Source organism: Zeugodacus cucurbitae, chromosome 2 (assembly GCF_028554725.1).
Source record: "Zeugodacus cucurbitae isolate PBARC_wt_2022May chromosome 2, idZeuCucr1.2, whole genome shotgun sequence".
In the NCBI taxonomy this organism is placed as follows: Eukaryota; Metazoa; Arthropoda; class Insecta; order Diptera; family Tephritidae; genus Zeugodacus; species Zeugodacus cucurbitae.
In genome coordinates, this window is record NC_071667.1 from 86,916,539 (window position 1) to 86,936,911 (window position 20,373).

General features: G+C 37.0%; 3 protein-coding genes across 7 annotated transcripts; 1 reads left to right on the forward strand and 2 right to left on the reverse strand.

Annotated features, from left to right (window-relative positions):
* Nucleotides 1–46: 46 nt before the first annotated feature.
* On the forward strand, nucleotides 47–3,465 carry LOC105214338 (FAST kinase domain-containing protein 4). Of its 5 annotated transcripts, none has more exons than XM_054234083.1 (7): nucleotides 47–188; nucleotides 871–1,134; nucleotides 1,196–1,918; nucleotides 1,975–2,224; nucleotides 2,314–2,588; nucleotides 2,652–2,721; nucleotides 2,936–3,465. In XM_054234083.1, the coding sequence occupies exons 2-7, from the start codon at nucleotides 921–923 to the stop codon at nucleotides 3,147–3,149; spliced, it is 1,746 nt and encodes a 581-aa protein (XP_054090058.1). In that variant the 5' UTR covers nucleotides 47–188; nucleotides 871–920; the 3' UTR covers nucleotides 3,150–3,465. The 5 variants fall into 5 exon arrangements, with proteins under 5 accessions (XP_054090058.1, XP_054090064.1, XP_011186006.1 ...); XM_054234089.1 differs by having other exon boundaries at nucleotides 874–1,134; XM_011187704.3 differs by lacking the exon at nucleotides 47–188 and adding an exon at nucleotides 535–688.
* A 3-nt stretch (nucleotides 3,466–3,468) lies between these two features.
* LOC105214337 (IQ and ubiquitin-like domain-containing protein) lies at nucleotides 3,469–7,225 on the reverse strand. The gene is made up of 10 exons (XM_011187703.3): nucleotides 6,633–7,225; nucleotides 6,433–6,566; nucleotides 6,258–6,370; nucleotides 5,891–6,108; nucleotides 5,454–5,800; nucleotides 5,154–5,317; nucleotides 4,956–5,088; nucleotides 4,580–4,692; nucleotides 4,008–4,192; nucleotides 3,469–3,880 (listed from the first exon to the last, which is right to left on the reverse strand). The coding sequence occupies exons 1-10, from the start codon at nucleotides 7,103–7,105 to the stop codon at nucleotides 3,550–3,552; spliced, it is 2,211 nt and encodes a 736-aa protein (XP_011186005.1). The 5' UTR covers nucleotides 7,106–7,225; the 3' UTR covers nucleotides 3,469–3,549.
* Nucleotides 7,226–9,218: 1,993 nt separating this feature from the next.
* Nucleotides 9,219–13,538, reverse strand: LOC105214336 (uncharacterized). Its single transcript, XM_011187702.3, has 2 exons — nucleotides 13,204–13,538; nucleotides 9,219–9,994 (listed from the first exon to the last, which is right to left on the reverse strand). Exon 2 carries the CDS (start codon nucleotides 9,991–9,993, stop codon nucleotides 9,229–9,231), a length of 765 nt encoding a protein of 254 aa, XP_011186004.2. The 5' UTR covers nucleotide 9,994; nucleotides 13,204–13,538; the 3' UTR covers nucleotides 9,219–9,228.
* Between the last annotated feature and the right edge of the window lie 6,835 nt (nucleotides 13,539–20,373).

A 20,373-nucleotide genomic window follows, 5' to 3' on the forward strand; every position in this document is an offset into this window, starting at 1 on the left:
TTTACACGAAAATAAAAGAGAAAAAATCCAAAACTAAATGGAATCCGTGGAATTTTTAGAAATTAATTTGTGGCAAAATTTGTAGAAAAGAACACAAAAAGTTTTGGTGATTTGTCACCAGAGTTTACGCGTTTCACTAAAATAAAGAGGGTTGTAGTACAACAAAATTTTGAAGATGTGTGGAAAAGGTAGTTTTACAGAAATTCGTAAGACATTAAACATTTTTGTATCAATGCTAAAATCAATCAATCAGTAAAAAAATATTGATTCGTTCTATTTACTTGAATTAAATTGTTCATAATTTATAAGTTTATGAAAATTAGAATGTTTTAATTAAGCGATTAAATTGTTGAACAAACTTATCGATATTCTTCTTTATTACAATCGCTATAGCGATGCCTGTTATCAAGTTAATATGATAACATAAACATATTTCTTTATTACTGTTGTTAAAAAACTGATTTTAACAATTTACATATTATTTTGTACCGCTATATTTCTAATTACACTCACAATGTCACAACTAAATATCTGAACGAAGATTCGTTCAGTACAATTTATTCGTGAATATACGATTTATCGTTTGTTATCAAGTTTAGTGATATGCTATTCCATTCCTAAGGGCATATTTCCACTTTTGACGTTTGTCTTGCGGTGTTCGTTGATTTTCTTACACATTTTGGAAAATGTAAATTTTGTAAAATAAAAGTATAATTTCAATGACATGATATACGGATATTACTTTTAATATACATTTGGCTTCTTAACAATTTGCGATACTTACTGTGTTTTTATGAAATTACATTATTTTCATATTGTAATTGATCATCAGCATGGAAAGGTTATATAAAAAATTTCGTCTATTTACAGCAGCTTCTACCGGATAAATATACCGCAATCATCAATAGGAATTGTGTACGATGTTGGTATTCCAGCGCTTTGCCGGTGGCGTTTCGGCCCAGCTTTTTCGGCGTATACAATACGCAACATATAGTACATCGGTAAGGGGTGCTGGATTAACCGCGACAGCGGCAACACAAAAGCAAGGAGATATTTCCTCCCAAGATCTAGTGGAAAAGGAGACGAGTGCATCCAGCGATGACAATACGGATTTGAATTCCAAAAAACCAAAAAGTATATTAACTGAAATAAGTGCTTGTAAAAATGTGAAATTTATCTAGAGAATTTGTGACAGGTTCCTTAGTGGCTGCAGCATTTGAGTCTCTGAAAGAAGACAGCCATACAAATGAAAAATCGAAACCTCCTGAGAGTAAAGGGAAAAACAACCTCGACGAGCGTATCATCAACGCTAAAACCGTAAACGGTCTATTATCTGTATCCGAATCCAGTGGGCCACTTTCGCGTAAACATGCACTTAAAATCGTATCGATATTAGCTGAATGGAGCTCTATAAATCGTGCTAAGATTGCCGAATTTGAAAACGATGCTCGCTTTCTACGTGTTTGTCGGGTTCTAGGACGCACCATGAGTAAAGGTGGAAATGCAAATGGTGGCCCCGGAATTGAAAACAACAGCCAAAAACGTATATCCGGATTTCGAACTGATGATCTTAACACCGTTTTGGGGGTAGCTGGTGATGATGAGGCTGCCAAACTTATAGCGAGCATAAGTTTACCACAAATGGTGAAGGTAATGAGTACATTGGCTCAACGTAAACGACGAAGTACGCCTCTATTGCGCTCTCTCGCCTTCAATATAAGTAGCACAACCGAACAGTTGGATCTTAAGCAGTCTGCTGATGTGTTATATGCTATGGCCATATTAAACTTTCAGGATTCAGTTCTAGCGGCGAAAATTTGCTCCGATATTCAGAGCACGTTGCCAAAAAATACAGAAAAATCGGCTGTGGTTGGGTCCATTTTAACGAGTTTAGGAATATTGAAATATCGCGATTTAGGTAGGAACATTTATTTAAAATAGATCGATAAATGTATGTTAAAAATGTTTTTGCAGATATAATGGAGGCTCTAACGCAATGGACACTGAAAAATTCCGAAATTTGTCGGCCGCAAGATATAAGTGCCTTGTTCATTACATCGGCCATATTGAATTTCAAAAGTGCTGTTATTGGGGATGTTAGCAAAAAGTTATCTACATCTATTGTAGAAGCTGATTTTCAGAAAAGCAATGATTGGCTAAATCACGTCTGGTCGCTTGCAATGATAGGACTTGTGAGTAACGAACAGCTGAACTCTGTTTTGAGGTGTGAAAATACTCTTGCTATATATATATATTATATTAGAAGTACTTTTAACTGTAACTGTTGTCTTTGTTTAACTTAATATTTCATAGTGCTAAATTCGTTGATAAACTCGAAGCGGATCGTAATGGGCTTTCACCTACATCTAAAATGAAGTTATTAAATTTGAATGGATATGCGCAACTTTTGGCATGCGACTACAAAGGACCCCTACTGCCAGAGGATAGTGCAGCTTTCCAAGTGCCGCTTGCGCATTCAAAATCTAAACAAATTTTAATTAACGGAATGTTGGATGCATTGAAGAGCTTATTACCTGCCAGCAACCATCTGAAAAGTTTGCATGACAGCAAAATGGGATTCTTAATTGGTTAGTTCGTACATGTTGTAGGTAATATCAAAATATATGTATATTGTACATATAAATTTTCAGATGCGCTTTGCTTATTCGACCATAAACGGAATCCATTGCCCGTAGATAAAGGGAACCCAAATGCAATAAAGTACGTATTTACACTTAATATAACTATTTAAAAATGCAACACTGGAGAGATAAATATTCAGTAAGAAGAGTTTTTTAATAATACTTCTGCTTTTATGCTCAAATATTTTACTGGATATATATGATGAGAACGTGTGTGCAATTTTTAAAAACGTATTTACATTTATAAAATAATGAATCACCAATATGTTCACAATTTAATATTTTTCTTTAAGGGTGGCGTTGATGGTGGTCGACTTCCATGACGTCTGCCATGGCACTCACCGTTCAGCTAGCGGCATAACGAATCTTAGCTTTGATTTGTTGGAAAAGAGTGGCTACAAAGTCATACCGGTGCCCTACAACGAGTTCAACACTAGTGACAAACTGCTGAAGCGGGTGCAGTATTTGGAGGCTAAATTTAAAGCGATTATCAGTAGTAAGGTCTAAGCTTTGTACCGGTTAGCATTATTTAACGCACTAAGAAAGATTATTGTTGACATTGTCAGCAACTTGTCATTAGTTAAAGTGTTATGGCAACTTTTATTCGAGCCTTGTATCATTTCACTATAAATTTTTAAATTATTACGTAATAATTGTTTCATTGTTTAATTATTGATACAATCTTTATATTAATTTATGGCGATGAATTGTAATATAGAATATGCTGCATTGCCCGACCAAAGGAATACAATTAAACAAATAGTGAATGTTTGATATATTAAAATAATTAGGAATGCTAATAAAAACCAATTTTGTCAACGAACTCTTAAATTTTCTCGTTTGTGATATTTTATTTGCTCTTCTACATATATATGTACATATGTAGAGTGTATTGTATTTATGTATTTCAATCGCATTTTTTCTTTTCCTTGAGTACCGGGTTGGTTGATTTACTGGGAAAACTTGAGCGCGGATATTCGTTTGGTGGATAGACAGTGCGTTGCTTATTTAATCCAACATGGAACCATTGCCCCGTCTCCACGAATTCGGTGGCGATTTCAGTCATCTTGTGGAATGCATTGCGTGCCAACATATGCCTGTTGCCTACCTCCAACACCATTTTATGGTCGTACACTTTTGTCGGATCGTCAAGTCTATAATGGTTGCGTGCCTCTGACTCAGTAAGGCAAATGCAATTCCACGGTGACCAATCTTCACCTTTCAACCAGCGTGGCAAACTATTAAAAACAACAGTACAAATACGTGAAGTTATAGAAAAGGCGAATAAAATGTGTATCAAATGTAGCAGATTTTTCTTCGGTTTTTGTTTAAATATTTAGTTCTTATTCTGGAACTCATAATTACCGCAAATTGCTCAACACCGCATTCTTGCTGAGTATTGAGTGGCTGTGCCAGATTTGGTCAATTATGTAACGAATGTCGTCCATTTGCAGCACGAATGCGAATGACGCGTTGCAGCGGCGCTTGCGCTCATCTCGTTGTATTGCGCGTAATATGGCAGCGTACGTTTTGTTGTCCGTAGAGGCGATCTAAGAAAGGCAATGAGACGGACGGAAGTTATTTCGTTTGATTTAAGCACTTTTTCTCAATGACACACACACACACACATGTTTATGTAATAATAAATAGTTGACTTCAGTTCAATAATTAAATACGACGACGCAAGGAGGGTCCGATGAAGTTTATGACGCCTCCAATGTATTTTATGAAAAACTTCATAGCAGAAATGCTTTCATAGCAAAGATGTTTGTCGGATGACTCTACACACCTCTAACGACACTATAGCAACCTCTAAATAAAGTGAAATGCACAATATATGTATTGTTTCCAATGGTGACTCTTATAACAAAATTTGATAAAATAGACTTAGCCCATTTCAGTTTAATATATATGTAAATACGTAATGCCGAATTTACCTTGATGTAATAGCAACGCTTGCAAGTGTCTACATTGTTTTGACGCGTTCTAAGCGCGAATTGGTTGTATGGCTTCACCTTCTTGCACACCTCGCACATACGTTTTTCACCGTCTGAAAAAGGGAAGCGTTGTACATTTCAAAAAATCCATCAATTATGCGCATTTATAAGAAAATTGCGGACGTAAAGTAAGAACCAACAGTTTTATTTGATTTAGGCAATAATGCAACACAGACATACATACATACATATTTCGCATGTATGCAACAGCATTTATTTATTTATTATTTTCTTTGCTTTTACTTCGATTTGATGTATGTATGTATATTTCATTGGCTTTTACTTTAAGACTTTGAGAAGAGTCAACAATTCGTACGGTCTGGAGGCTTGTCCTTGGAGAACTTGATCATTTCCATCCATAGTACATTCTGTCGTTTATGCAAGACCTCGACGTCACAATATTTGGTGTGAATGAGCAAATTAATTTCGCGCTGAATTAAATCAAATATCTGAAATTCAGATTATTCTCCATAGTAAGTAATATTTATAAAAACACTCTTTCAAACAAACCAACCTCGACAAAATCCGGAAACTGACGTTCGTCCAATAATATTTGTTTCACTTTTGATAAAAGCTCAAGACGTTCCGCTCTGCTCGTTTTCTTTTGCATATCCTTATAGACTTCAGTTAGAAAACGCACTCTTTGGGTGCGTAACAAATCCAAGTGAATTATGTTATCTTAAAAAATATTAAAAAATTATGTTAATACAAATTGAAGACCTTTTCACAGGTGCTCAACTATATGTACGAGTATGTTTCTTGATAATTCAATATGAACAAAAATATAAAAAAATGATTAGATTTACAAATTTACCTTTATACCCAATCCATTTGATTGGCTCGCCCAATTTGGTGAGCATTTTTTCATTGCGAAAATCCTCCATTGCCTTTTTGACTATGCAGCGTTGTTTCTCGATGCCATTACGGAGCTGAATCTCCTTGTCGAGCAGCACATTGACCTCTGCAATTCGAGCCGGACCTTCATATAGGCGCGCTATGCGTTTCAGCTCGGCGATCTTCCACTTCTGCACCTCCCCATACAACATCTCAAAGTCGTCTTTGGTTTGGGGAAATTGTTTGGCCAACTCAATGCGCCTGATGCGCTTCTCGGCTTCCACCTGCAGTCGTTCCTCCTCAGCTTTGCGATTAGCCACCAGCCGACTATAACGCAAAAGGACAACGAACAGTAAAATAGAAACCGAACGAAACAATTTCATTTGCAGTTCTCGAAATAGGTTTCTTCCGGCTTACCGATACTTTGCTGCCGCGTTCCGCATGAAACGCACTATCAAGAAGCGACGAAAATTACGTTGAATCAAAATGATTTTAGCCAGTTTGTTTTCGCGTCGCATCTTCTGGGCATACGTTTGGTATTTGCCTGGAGTTATGGTATAATCTGTGGCGGCGGAGACATACATCACATTGTTGCCGTCTTGAAAGCACTGCGTGGATTGCTCATGTGCAGTGTCCTGGAAAGAGCAAAATAACACCGTACAATTCGTTGATATTTTAGATCACGAAAAACTAGACAGCCTCCACATTTTTAACGTATAGAACATAACAAACATAACCTAACACATACATACTCCTAGATGCCAAGATTGGTAGTTGTACTCACAATTTCTTTTCCTTTAAATTCATAAGTTTGAGTATCTCTGCTGATATAACGATTAAATTTCATTTTATCAAAGTATGGTCCAGTTTGAGTGAACGCATCTAAGTACTCAATACCTATGGGGTGTTGTCAAAATTAGAATCGAAGTAGAAATCCATTTTTTGTGAATTGAGCTTACCTGTTGCCTTATCACGGTAACCACACAAAAATGGCTTTACAATGGCCTTATTTAATATCTCCACTATAACCGTTTTGAATTTTCCGTTCTCATCTTCTATATTAACGGTGATAAAATCGGGCATGTGATATTTGCTAGAGCGGTAAAACTACCTATCATAAAAACGTCTATACTTTTTTAGTCATCTGTAGAGTACTCACTTATAATATATATTCAAATCTAACTTTGGTGGATCCACTCCATCCCCGAGACTCATTTCCGAGATGTGTAACAAGTCTAAATCGAATTCAAATATTCCAAATTGGTTTGAGTCCGTTTGTGCCAACAAGCAACGATTGGAAATTTCCAGTTCATTTTGCTTTAGTCTTATATACTTTGGATCGACTTCGAATTTGCTTCCGATGTCAGCTTTAATATCGGCAATAGTCGATCGATTTGAATATACCTGTGCCACAATGCGAGAGCCATTCACGCGAAATTTGACGGTCACATTCTCGACTGGCAATACTTCATCGATAAACTCGGATGGGATCTCCTTAAGCACATCCGGACAATCCTCCTTCTTATAGGTTTCTGACTTGTCAATGAGGAATGGGTCACCGCGCGAAGGTGGAGGCGGTGTAAAATGCATATACTTGATATTCGGCAGTTCTCCTAACTCCTCACAGTTCATTTTGATATTCGTGCAATAAACAAAGCATTAGCAAAATAAAATGTACACAAACCAAATATGAAAACGTAAAAAGTTTTTGAGATTTTGTGACACTCCAGTATAACACTACTTCAATTAGAATCACTTATTGAAGCCTTGTAGTAGTATGTCGTGCTATGTTCTTGGAAGCATTCTCAAATGCTAAATACACTTTGATGCAATGTTGGTTCAATAGCTGAAGAAGGCATACCCACACAATTCCCTAAATAACAACCGTTGCCATATGCATGTGTTTACATACATACACATATTTATAGGTACAGTAGAATAGCATTTGCAAAAATCAATATATGATATGCAGAATATTCTAGTATGCGCCACCAATTTGTAACAAACTATTTCGTTCATATTTCGTCAAAGTGGTACTAGTTCGTGGTAACCTGAAGGTTCTTATAGCCACAGGTTTTCCAACATATCCATTAGCAGGTTAAATATTATAGAAGAAGAAGCTGGACTACAATATGATATATGAATCACAATATTTCACCATTGGAAAGCTACATTCACCCCGATTAAAATAGGCTATATTTATTGCTAGAATCTCAACTTTCTGGAAATAGTTCCCAGGTAAGGTTATTAAAAAGACACCGTGATGGAGAATCTTAATCTGAAACTGAAAATCGTCTTGCAAGTCATTCTCTTCGCATCGCAATCGCGTATATAAGTGTGTAAAAACTTATAACTTTTGAAATGTTTGTTTAAACCCGTGCGAAGCCGGAGCGGTCTGATATAATAGTATTATATAATTAAATTTATTTCATTTAGGGAAGCAGCTAGCCTTGACTTATCAGCCGCTCTTGAGACGAACCGTCCCATAAGCAGAACCTTTTTAAATGCACCGAAAGTCAGAAGTACCGTCATCCTAATAAATAATTCATATTTTTCCTCAAACACGTTGGCATCGTTCAACTTATTTGTATTTCAACAATCAGCAAATCCACACCTGAAACTGAAAATTGAAAGGTTAATCACAATTTCGCGTTTATTTTTACGCTCATTCAATAAATCATTGAAGACCCAATCTAGCGAACCGCCTTTCCATTAACTGATAAATTGCTACTTATGCAACATTATATTTTTCATCACTGATTAAGACATAACACTTTCATACTGTGTTGTTGTTGTCTAACGTTATCGAACGCTTTGCTGAGGCACAATTGTATCTTTTATTTCTGTACTTTAGCGGGTACCTGTACAATTAATTTACTGAGGAAAGAAAGATGATCGGAGTTTGACTTTCACAAATTTTATGTCTAAGGCAAATGAAAAGGGAGCGCTCGCGTTGGTGAACTTAGTGAGTATACATACAGTTGATCTCCTTTTTGCACGGTTAACTGGGACAGTAAATTACTCGTGTAAAAAAAAACCGTGCAAAAAAAATCAAATTTTTTTATAAAACTCACTATTGGGACCAATTTAAGAAAAAAATCCTTCAAAAAATAGAAAACGTGTAAAAAAGGTCTAATTTTACATGAAAATCTATCTATTCGTACAGTGAGAATTTTCACTGTTGTTGTTGTTATAGACTTTTCTGGTATTATATGTATGTACATATTACTGTTAGAAGGAACAAACAACAACTAATCTGGGAATAGAAAAAATAAATAATTTTCAAAGTTCCGTCATTAATCGCTGTGTCTTCTTTTTTCTTACTTCTTCATACAGCTTCATTTATTTGTTTACGTATTGAAATTGTTGCAACCTTTTCACTGGCCTTCGAATCTAAGATTTGTATTTTTTAGTTTAAACCTAATTTAGAATTTATTAAATTCAATTAACAGCAATGGATTTGTGACGTATTGACGTATGGAATTTTGATTTTATTGCAAAAAAGTATACAATTAAAATAAAAAATCCGTGTAAAAAAAGTAAAACCGTGTAAAAATGGTAACTGGGAAGTGTTCAAAAACACCGTGTAAAAAGGAGATCAACTGTACATAGATTATGCATATGTATGTTTGTAAACACCCGCGAGATAGATAGGCTTAAAACTGTTTAACTGTAAATAAAGGAATTGCTTAAATATAAACAATTGTTATCCAAATAAATAATTAAAACAAATCCATTTGTGGGCTTTAATATTTTTAATAAATAATTTTCTTATTAAAATATAATTTAGATTTAAGATTAAGTGGCGTTAGCAGATTCTTTGGTTGCGCATGCGCCACCTGCAGTCTAAATGGTCGTCCATTGAAGTAATAATTCCCGCGGTCCATGGAATAGAGTTTACTCTCGCCGCCTGCAACATCTATCGGTGCATTTGCCGCTATTTCGATTTTCTTTTTATTAGGAATTGCATAGTTTATGCTAACATAATCCACGGGGCTATGCCAGTTATTTTGTGTCTTCTGGTTCAATGTGGTCTGCTGATTTATGGTGGCGGTTGCTTTTTCCGAACTTCCAGCACTCATCTGTGTGAGTTCATTCAATCCATTCAAACTACTTGACGGCAATGATGATTCCTCCTGAAGTATAGGTTTAATCTTCATGGGCTGGTAATCGAAACCCACTCCGGGAATATAACGATATGGCATTGGAGGTATTGGTATGTAATAGATTTTAGAGTCCTTTTTCGTTTTTTTCACCTTGGAACCATTGCTATATTTGCGCAGATTTAGTGGTTTTGACGAGACGATCATCTCTTTGTAGATATTTGCCAAGGACGGACTGTGAAAGAGCACTTTGGAGGCAATCTCTGAGGTTGGCGTTGAGAGCCTCTCGGAATTAAATGTATAGCCACCGGCGAGGGTGCTTGGCAATGTGAAGAGCAGCGTATAGAGAATGGCAGGCATCGTGATGCCTACAGCATAGCGATTATTTGGTCTTGGTTGCTGATGCGTAGATGACATACTGAAATCAAAGATAAAAAATATGTACAAATGTTAATGATACTATTGCTAATGCTATAGCTTACAGATTATTTAACAGATTTACAATGGATTGATTTGATGGAGGTCTTCCCAGAACAACTGCTTGTCCATCGACATGTGACAAGCCGTGAATTAATTATTAAATGAATACCTCTAACCTGAGGAATAGCTTTTAGCTAAATCGCACTTATAGTTCCATGTTCCTATTCTATTTAAGAAGTGCGTCCTGAGTTTAAATACAGTAGTAACTGACCCGGCTTTTACTTTATTTAGATCGATGTGGGTTTTTGCATTTGTTACATATTTAATTTATCCGATCGACAGTCCAGTTCCGTACGGTTCGTTCTTATTTTATTATTAACTAGCAGACCACTCCGGCTTCGCAAGATTGTACACACTTATACACACTCTCCCTAACATATGTTTGTATTTTCCCGTTTCTTGCGTGGGTTCATATGAAAAAATAAAATGAGGAAAATTCGAACATGAAATTATATTTTGTTCTTCAAGCCGCTGCACGCGTTCCGTATTCGACTCTCAAGTGCGTATTTGGGAGGTTTTGAAATTTTGTTTAGCAAGCAGCTGCGAGCACTCGTTCCTCGACTCTCTGGCAAGCGATTGCGATGTGAAGAGAATGACTTGCAAGCGATTTTCGGTTTCAGATTAAGATTCTCCATAACGGAGTCTTTTTGATACCCTCACCAGGGAACTATTTTCAAAAAGTTGAGATTCTAGCAATAAATATAGCCTATGTTACTCGGGGTGAATGTAGGTGAGTGTAAAATCCGTTGTTTTTTCAGCATTGTGAAGCAGTGAACACAATATTTACTCATACATTTCACCTGTCAGAGAACAATGCTCAAAGATCAGCGAAAGCAATTAACCGAATTCGGTAACGATGATAAAGTGTCAACGAAAGTGTAGTCAAATTAACAGCCATCAGCCGTCGGAAGGGTGCAGAGTGTTGGCATCAACCAACTGCTGATTCGATAATTCGCTTTGGCTCGTAGGCCACCAACACCGGATTGGTATGGAGAGCGTTCGGAGTATACGGACACACACACACACTTGTTTTAATCAAATAAAATGATTGATGATTTGCAAAAAAAGCAAAGAAAAAATTCAATTATTTACATGTGTTCATACTTAAATATCCTCATTATGTATGTACATATGTCAATAGCTCCATGAATAGGTATGTGCACTCATAATTACGTATCTTTTATGAACTTACAAGTTTATAATATGGAAAGAATGGGGAACGAATGCCTTAAGTACGTCGTGTGATTACAATAATTGCGTTGTGGGAATTACAGTTTAATTGTGCGCAAATTTGGCAGACAATTATGGCAAAGGAAAACGAAAAGTGTTCATGAATGTTCCCTCAAATCATTTTGCACTAAATCTCGTGATTACATAATTACACGTTTAAAAGTAGTAATAGATTTTGAATGAGTTTAAATTGTTTAATTAATGCGCGCGTTGAGGCATAGCGACAGTTCGTCACGCAGAAATCATCACAAGCCATCATTTCTTCTGCCCGGAGGCTAATCACTTGGCCGACAGTCAACGCTCGTACATCTCCGAGTACATGTGCGAGTATTTGCTTACTTAAGAAAAATAACAGTAATGTCAGCTAGCATGCTCCCCACCCATTTTATTGGCTAAACAAGCTGTCGCAGTTTCTCACTCCGATCCCGCGGTGATCTAAAGCCATCAGTATTGGTATCAGTGTAGGTATCGCATTTCATCGCTTACGGCTGTACTCATATTTTGTGATTAATGAACAACACCTGAACGATTGATCAAAAGCTGCTTTAATTGGCTACCATATTCGCAGCTACAAATACATTTACATATTCATATATACATATGTACTTATGTAAATATATACGTATTATTTATATGGATGCATATGCGATCTTTTGTCGGGGCGGTCATTGTCTTAACATGCTTTTTTTTTAATTAAAAACTATTTTCGTAAAATAAAAGCGATCGCTTTGTGCTTGGGTTTTGCGAGCTCGTCCTATTTATGTTGTGGACCACACAACAAAAATTTATTCAAATTAATTCATTGATGGACATACAGACAGGTGCTCATAGCTCACCTTATCGCAATTTGTGCTCTACTCTTTTACGCGTGTATGTATGTACACGTCTGCATAAGCGTCTTTGAGATTACCTTGCGTCATGCAACCTAATTGTGTGACATCCCCATTTTCAAAATATTTGTAGAATCTTTTTCAAATATTTGTGAAACTCTTGTTCTCAATTGACACTTGGAGAATAGACCAAACTCTAAAATTTTGTGTTTTGAACCGACGGTCGTCGCATTGAATGTCACTTGTTAATCAAGTGGATTGGAAACAGTTCGCGAGTGTGTAATAAAGTATAATTGTGAACATGCTGCTTAGACCATTATATTATTGAATACATATATAAGGTCCATCATGGCAATCAAATTAGGGCGACTTCCTCTACTATGCCCTCACTGACGGAGCAACACCCAATCAATCTAGACCTTGTCTTAGCCAGAGATTGTTAAACGATGGTTGTTGCGAAGAGAAAATTCGAAAAATATGACGAGATTCCCTTCTATTGGTCTCTTGTACATCTAGAGAGTCCATTCACAAGTAGGATAAGCTAGACCAAGTCAAAATGATTTTAATTAATATTATCTCAAAACAAATGTTAAGTCGTATGGACTTTGAAGAAAATTAACTTTATTTTTTTGGAGCGATTTTCAATTTTATTGCAGTGTAAATATTTATGTACTTATATACTGTATGATCGACAGCTTAATAATTCAAAAGACTTAAGAGACAAACTTGAATGTAAAAAAATCGTTTTAAAAGCATTATTAGGCAACTTGGTCGATTATAATTAGAATTCGTTTAAATCAGTCCCAATTTATAATAATTTTAATAATTTTGGCGCACAACGATATCGTTACTGGTTCTTGGATGAATTTCATTGATGATTGCCTTATGTAGAAAACTACAAACCATACACACAGATTTCTTCAATTTGCACTAGACCACATCAACTCCAAAACTATCTTATTCGATGACAAGGTAAAGCAATGGTAAACAAGGCAACCTTAAAATGCCAAATTCAATGTGATGTTTCCGAAATAGCCACATTTTATAGATTATTCGTAAATAAACTTTTATAATTTATATCACTCACGTTTAGATTGTTTGAGGAAGTAGCTCTTTTTTTATAACTTCTAATAGGTAAATGGTTAAAATATTTATTTTCGTGGATCCATACACAGGACACCTCGTAATGAGCGCGGATACGAGCGTAATTATACGGTCGAATCGATTTAAATACCGTTTTTTGTTTCGAATTTTTGTTGTAATGCTTGACCAATGCGAGGATACAAGCCAGAAATGCGAACAGCTTGACAATGAATCGCGGTTTACTTTCCGAAGAGCCTCAATGACGCTGATCGCTTAAGATTAAATATTTGGTGCGAACGCCTCGAGTTGCGGCAAATAAATGAGATTTGCGTTGTAATTCGTTTTTCTTAAAAGTAGAAATTCATGGCAAACGCAAGAAAGCATGCCTAGCCATGCAACCAAGCGACCGACAAAATCTTCACGCCACGCTCGGATCAGCTGTAAGCAGACAAGCAGTGGCAGGTGGCAGGTGCCGATTGCGGTAGGAGACGTTCGGCACTCGGTCGGTGACGACCGTGAAGAGTCGAACAGAGTAGGGAAAGCATTATTTGGAATACTTATTGGTGACGTTGGAGGTGGCTTCGGCAATTCATGCACGCATACATACATACAAACTCGTACGTAAGTGCGTACTCATGACCGCGACAATACGAGCGACGCGGTAGCAATGCCAGAGTCATGAACAGTAGCAACAAGACGCCAATTGACGGATTTCAATTGTAGCCAGTGGCTGATATTTACACACGCGTTCATGCCATTTAACTAGTTATATCACAGCCAAAGGGTCTTAGTGATTAACATTTTCGGTGTTCAAATTTTACTGCCTCGATTGTCGTACGACTTTACTATGTACATATAGTAGGTATTTCTGGGTAGTTGTCACATGAAAAATCTTTAGTAAGGCTAGCTTCCAATTATTATTAAATACTAGGTTGGTAAATTAACACTCAAGACCTGATAGCCATTACATATGGACCCACACTCATAAGAGTCGACGGTGTCAGCTACTAGAATTATTTAAAAGTTAGTGCTCTAGCAGTGGTAGTAGATTGACCCCTCACCGGAACAAATCTAAGCTAAGACTTGATCCCTAATGGCGATCCTCGTTAATGCTCCAGCTCTTTCTCCATCTTTTGTGCAGTTCATTTGGATGGTTTGAATTACGGTTAAATGTAAGATTCCCCAAAGCAACTTCATGCAGACATTTGAGTTTTATGACACTGCTAATTAACGTAAGGCAACCAAACGTGTAGAGCAATGGAGCCAACGAAAGACAAAGCTCAAGGCACGTACGAACGTACTTTCCGCTTCCACTGCACGCATAGTGCTGAAAGGAAGCAATGGCCAACACTTCCTGTTACTCCTTCACATTCACCAGCAACACAAAGGTGTGTACGAGTACATATCCGAATATTAAGTTATATATTGCGATCGTAGGTATCAGCAATAAATTTTCATGACTCAGTTGGAAAATCCCAGCATCGATTAATGGTCCACCAATGGACTTCTCACTTGCGCATTCGAGTGGAGGTGAAGTCTCAATTATTCTTATGTGTCATTCCACGTGTGCAGCGGTGCGCCAAGTCATCTCCTAAATATGTATACGCACATACGAACACACTGTGTGCGTGGGGTGTGCGGCGTGTCGTCGCCAAGTCACCAACTTTGAGATGGTGAAACCGCAACTGCTAATGCGAGAACTTTTCTATAGTTCTTCTATATATTCGTATACGTTACACACATGTGTACGCATGTCCAGATTAGAGTGTCCTTACATTGCTGTTTGGACTCTTATGCGGCAACCATTGACGCTGTGAGTTGCGCCACTCGTGCTGACAGCCACAGTGCGGCTTCAACTACCTGAAGTTATCAGGCATCAGATTTCATGATGCAACGCTTGGACTGCCGCGTTAAAAAGTGGAATCTGCACTTGATGAGTTCGTATTTCTATTTTTGTTTGCCATCCTCTTCTCCATTGCTTTGATGTAACAAGTGCAAAAGCACATTTGCACAAACACACTTTGCGATACGTACGCATGTATGTGATTAGTATGGTCAGCATAGAGTTTTGTTTGCAAATTGTATAATTGCTGTTGTTCGTAAGTGATTGTTTGTATATCTGTGACCTTAGCGCGCCGCTACTGGGCATTCAAGGCGAATCAAGTTAGGAATTAATAGTGGGACAATTCATCAGCACCATGCCGTTATATTTGTCGAATAAGATATACCTCGTACTTATCCACTGTGTGTATAAGCTACAGTTCTAAATAGATATAGGTGGGTAACATTTTACGATTGTTGCCCGGTTAGTAAAACTTTAATTGTTGGACTTTGATGCTAGAGTCGGAGGTACCCAAAGTGTCCCACTGGTAGAGACGACAGTTACATCTCTCTGATTCAAAACCTGGATTTAGTTAGGTCTGTAACCGCAAATCTGTCTGCCCGTAACTCATTGGCACTTTGAATAGGTTGGTATCGAAGAAGTGCTCAAATCGGACCATTGCCAAGATAACAAAATGGTTAGGGATCACGCGAGGTCAAGCTAGAGGCCACGAGTAAGTATGCAGTATCAACCTACTGAATGCTTATTGGAATTTGTTTCAAGTCCATCTCCGTAGAATAATACATCCTAATTAAATAATTTACTTTTATAATTCGTTCCATATTTTAATTACAATACCATTATGTATCATTATCGCACATTCATTTCCACTTTATTTGACTTCAATTAACCAAAAGGTTCCGTAGTGACTTAACAGTGACTTGATTCAATTAACTGAAGCTGGCCTAAAATAATTGGTAAAAATGGTACATACTCCATTCCCATTGAGTGCACAGATAGTCCGACTTACTTCGACGTCTTTGTCCGCTTATCTGTATGTATGGATTGTATGTACGTGAGTCCAATGAACAGTAATGGATTGCGTCTAAGTGGATGCCTTCAACACGATTTCAGCATTTTCAAGTCGTAAAACTAGAATATTTGCACTGTACATTAAAGATACTACAGTTACAGCTCGCAAATCATTCGTTAATCTGCAGTGTACACACGCTCTTGAAGGCAAGATTAAAAGCTTCGTTAATGATGGCCGTAGAGAATCACTTGTTGCACCATAGTGATTACATAATGTTAATAATGGCAACAGTAATTATAATAATTAAATTAGGTTATAAATCAGAAAAGATGATGACACATTAGGTATTCACAAACATCCACGACCAATTACACAAAAAGAAAACGGAAGAACGCATCATAAACACTAGCTGCTTGACACCATGGGCTGACAGAAGATCCACTAGCTGCTGAGACCAAACAGTTCTATCGCCAAAGAAGACGAGCAAGTGCTACCGCGGCGTTCGAAAGGGTTTCCAGGGTGTCTCAATTGGAATGTGCCGATGTTTTCTACGCTTGGGGAACATATGGCCAAACCCACTATGACCTGAGAAGTTACATCACGTTACCCGATTTGACAGACATCTGTAATCCTAATCTGTTGGGGAGTCTATTCGTTTATTCAGTTTCAGAGCCGAACTGTCCAGCTTGAAAACACCTTTACCACAATTGTCGATGCTCAGTTCTGGCACAGCTGTAAGTCTATTGTTGTCGTCGCCGCTGGAGTTCGTGTCACTCTGCAAACACCAATTTGCGTAATTAGGAGCAAATCTAAATAAGATAAGTATTTTTGCTGTAATAATTGCGGCATTCTTTGCTAATTGCCAGCAATGGAAACGATGTGCTTTGCACATACTCATATACATATGCACGTAATTTAACAGGCTGCACTCTAATAAAATCGCACTCACTTCTTTATCGCAGTAAATCAAACAAACAAAAAGGAAGAGCTGAAACCAAAATTAAATAGAAAAGCAGGCTCTGGTTGGACTCCCGGGGCTTGAACTGATTAAGAATGCCGTCAATTAAGCTGCAGCGTGATATTCATCGTTTACATGAGTATATACATATGTAAGTATGTACATACAGAGTATGTGTACAAGAGTACTAGTATGTATATATGTGAATTGATTGCGAAAGCAACAGCGTGTGGCAACAAGATACCTTTGCGGATGTAGCCATGGCTTAAACATTGCAGTCCATTTTGGTAACAATAAACGCACACATACACGATTATATACAAACACTTTCACACGTCAACAGTTCAGAGCGATGCCTTAAGACAAAGGCTTTGCATCCATCGTGAGCGTGAAAAAGTGTCGATGCGAATTTGACAATTTATTAATCAAATTAACAGTCTAGGTACACACTTACATACCAAAGTCATGGAGGAAATCAAACCAAAGCGGTAATCCAATAAGACATTAGCCTAGTGACCAAAGGCAGCTTTCGAAAATGGATTTGAATTCTATCATGACCCGTTCAATAAAATTAAGGGCTTATCATGAAAAAACAGTAATTATGATTTGTATTGTTTTGTGTGCATTGCCAGTGGGTGAAACTCTCGAACTCTAATAAATATAATGAACTAGAGCAGAGTACTCCACAGTAACTACTTTTGAAAACGCTCTTCCACGAAGTACTTATGGTATTTTATATTTAACCTACCTTTTGTTATAAATGAGGCTCATTGCCGGATATATTTTAATCATTTAATCGCCAGGGTTGAGTCACAGGTTATCATTGTTTATTTACACTTTTCCTATGAAGGGGCATATTTGGATGTAATTTTTTTTGGGGAAGTGGGCGTGGCCCCGCCCCCTTCTAAGTTTTTTGTACATATCTCGCAAACCAATAAAGCTATATAAACCAAACATTCTGCAGTCGTTTTTTTTAGCCAATTCCTAATACAGTCCACAAATGAAAGAAATCCGATCATAACCACGCCCACCTCACATACAAAAGTTAGGTTGAAAATTACTAAAAGTGGGTTAACTCACTAAGGAAAAACGTCAGAAACACTAAATTTCACATAAGAAATGGCAGATGGAAGCTAATCTCAGATTTTTTTACAAAATGTAAAATGGGCGTGGGGTCGCCCACTTATGGGTCAAAAACCATATCTCAGGAACTACTCGACCGATTTCAATGAAACTTGGTTTGTAATAGTTTCCTTACCTCCCAATAATATGTTGTGAAAATTGGCCAAATCGCTTCACAACCACGCTACTTCCTATATACCAGAACTCAGAAGATGATCTAAATCGTTTACTTTACAATATATATAGTAAGCATATAGTAAGCACTAGTGAAGATATCGGTGCAAAACTTTGCACAAATACTTTATTTATAGTGTGGCAGCGCATTTCTAAAAATCGCCGAAATCGGACCATAGGTTTTCAAGGCCCCATGTATCGAACATGAGGACCTCGGTGCTTCTAACCTAATATTATGGTTTCCAACTTTCAATGGACTTTATACAATATATATGACGAATATGTGGGTCAAATTGTGTATTATATAATATAAATAAAGTTAAATAAATAAATTGCGAGAGTATAAAATGTTCGGTTACACCCGAACTTAGCCCTTCCTTACTTGTTTTTGTTTCATTTCTCTCATTCGAAATTTGTTAAATTTATTGGAGCGGCATTGTGAGACGGCAGAGCCAATAAACGAAGTCAAATAAACTTATTCCGGTGGTTAATCCGTTATAATAGCCATGCCTGATTGCTTGTCCCGATTTAATTATATGATGTGTACATATCTACATATGTTTATCGTAGAAAGTGAAATTCCGTGAAGAAAGATTGGAATGGCACTCATATTTTGACAATTACACAAGTGGATATGCGCATATGTATAACTACATGTAGCAGTATATAGGTGGAAGTGAATTTTTGGAGTATATGAATGTATATATAGTACGTCCAGAGGCTGTCGAATTGGCATCGTAATGCGTCAGCGTAGAAAAAGTGGATCAATGGAGTAGGCGTTAAGTGCGTGATTGAATTATTGCTGTCATTTAAACAGTAGAGTCAGAAAACGATTACGAGCTCTGAATAGCTGTGGAATAAGGAGATGATTTTTTGAAAGCTTTGAAAAATACAAAAAATTAGTTTGATGTATTTTTACTTTATGCACAACGCACTTTATAAAAATGAATGCAAAGCCAAAACAACTGAGAACAATGATCAAATTGGACACATTAAAAAGCCAAAGATTATTCCATCGTTCATATGTCCTGAATTTACTATTTACTTCACAGCTGACATTTTTCTAATGCACTTACTTTACTTTTGTAGACACTTTACACTGACCTTGACCAATACCTTTCATCTTGTACATATGTAAACGTTTCTTTTTTACATTTTTTTCACAAAATGTAGAGAACAATGGGGTGGCTACTAACCGGAAATATTCGTTTCTAAATACATATAGGTTTCTTCTGATTTCCAAAGTTCCAATCTAATTCAGCTTAAATAGCTTGCGTAACTTCATCAAATGTTTTTTCAGTCGAAAGATTTTAATCAATTGACCAGCAAAGAGCCGGGAGGGCACAGATCTACGATAGAGTGGCGGCTATAAAATAGGGGCGAACAATTCTGTGGAAAGAAATGTGAACTGCCGGCAATTAATCATGTTGCACAATACTTATAAGATACACTTACACTGTGTGTATTGCGTGTATGTGTGTTTATATACGCGTGTCTTTGGAAGCTCGTAAACCGCTAAACTGTTGTAGAGCGCAGAGCTGTGTGCTAAACGCTTGTGCTTGCAAACGAAATTTGAGCATTCAACATAAAAGGTGAATAACTTTTGGTTTTCATGAGGTTTTACTTTCCTCACTTTGGCTTTTCATCCGCGGCTCCGAAATTAGTTTACGGCTGCGTGTGGATTCTCTTGGACGAATTGGCTAAGCACCAACTGCATGATGGCATTTTTATTGCATTTTCGTTTACATTTGTGCATGGACATGCCTGTCACTTAGTCGTTTGAAGAGCGCCATTCTATGAATTTGTACATACATACAAACACCTTTGTACATACATAGGTAAAGCATTAAAAACCAAATTTCATGAGTAGTTAAGTGTATTTGTTTTTAACTACCCAAAACGCAATTATTTATTTAAAAATGTACATACGAGAATGTATATACATGCATTCGCAATGCAATTCAAGAGACACGTAGTTGCTAGAAGCCAAGAACAGGGCACACCTGGTACTGATCTTAACTGACTACTGAAGCTTAACGCCATTGTCTTTTGCAATAAAAATATA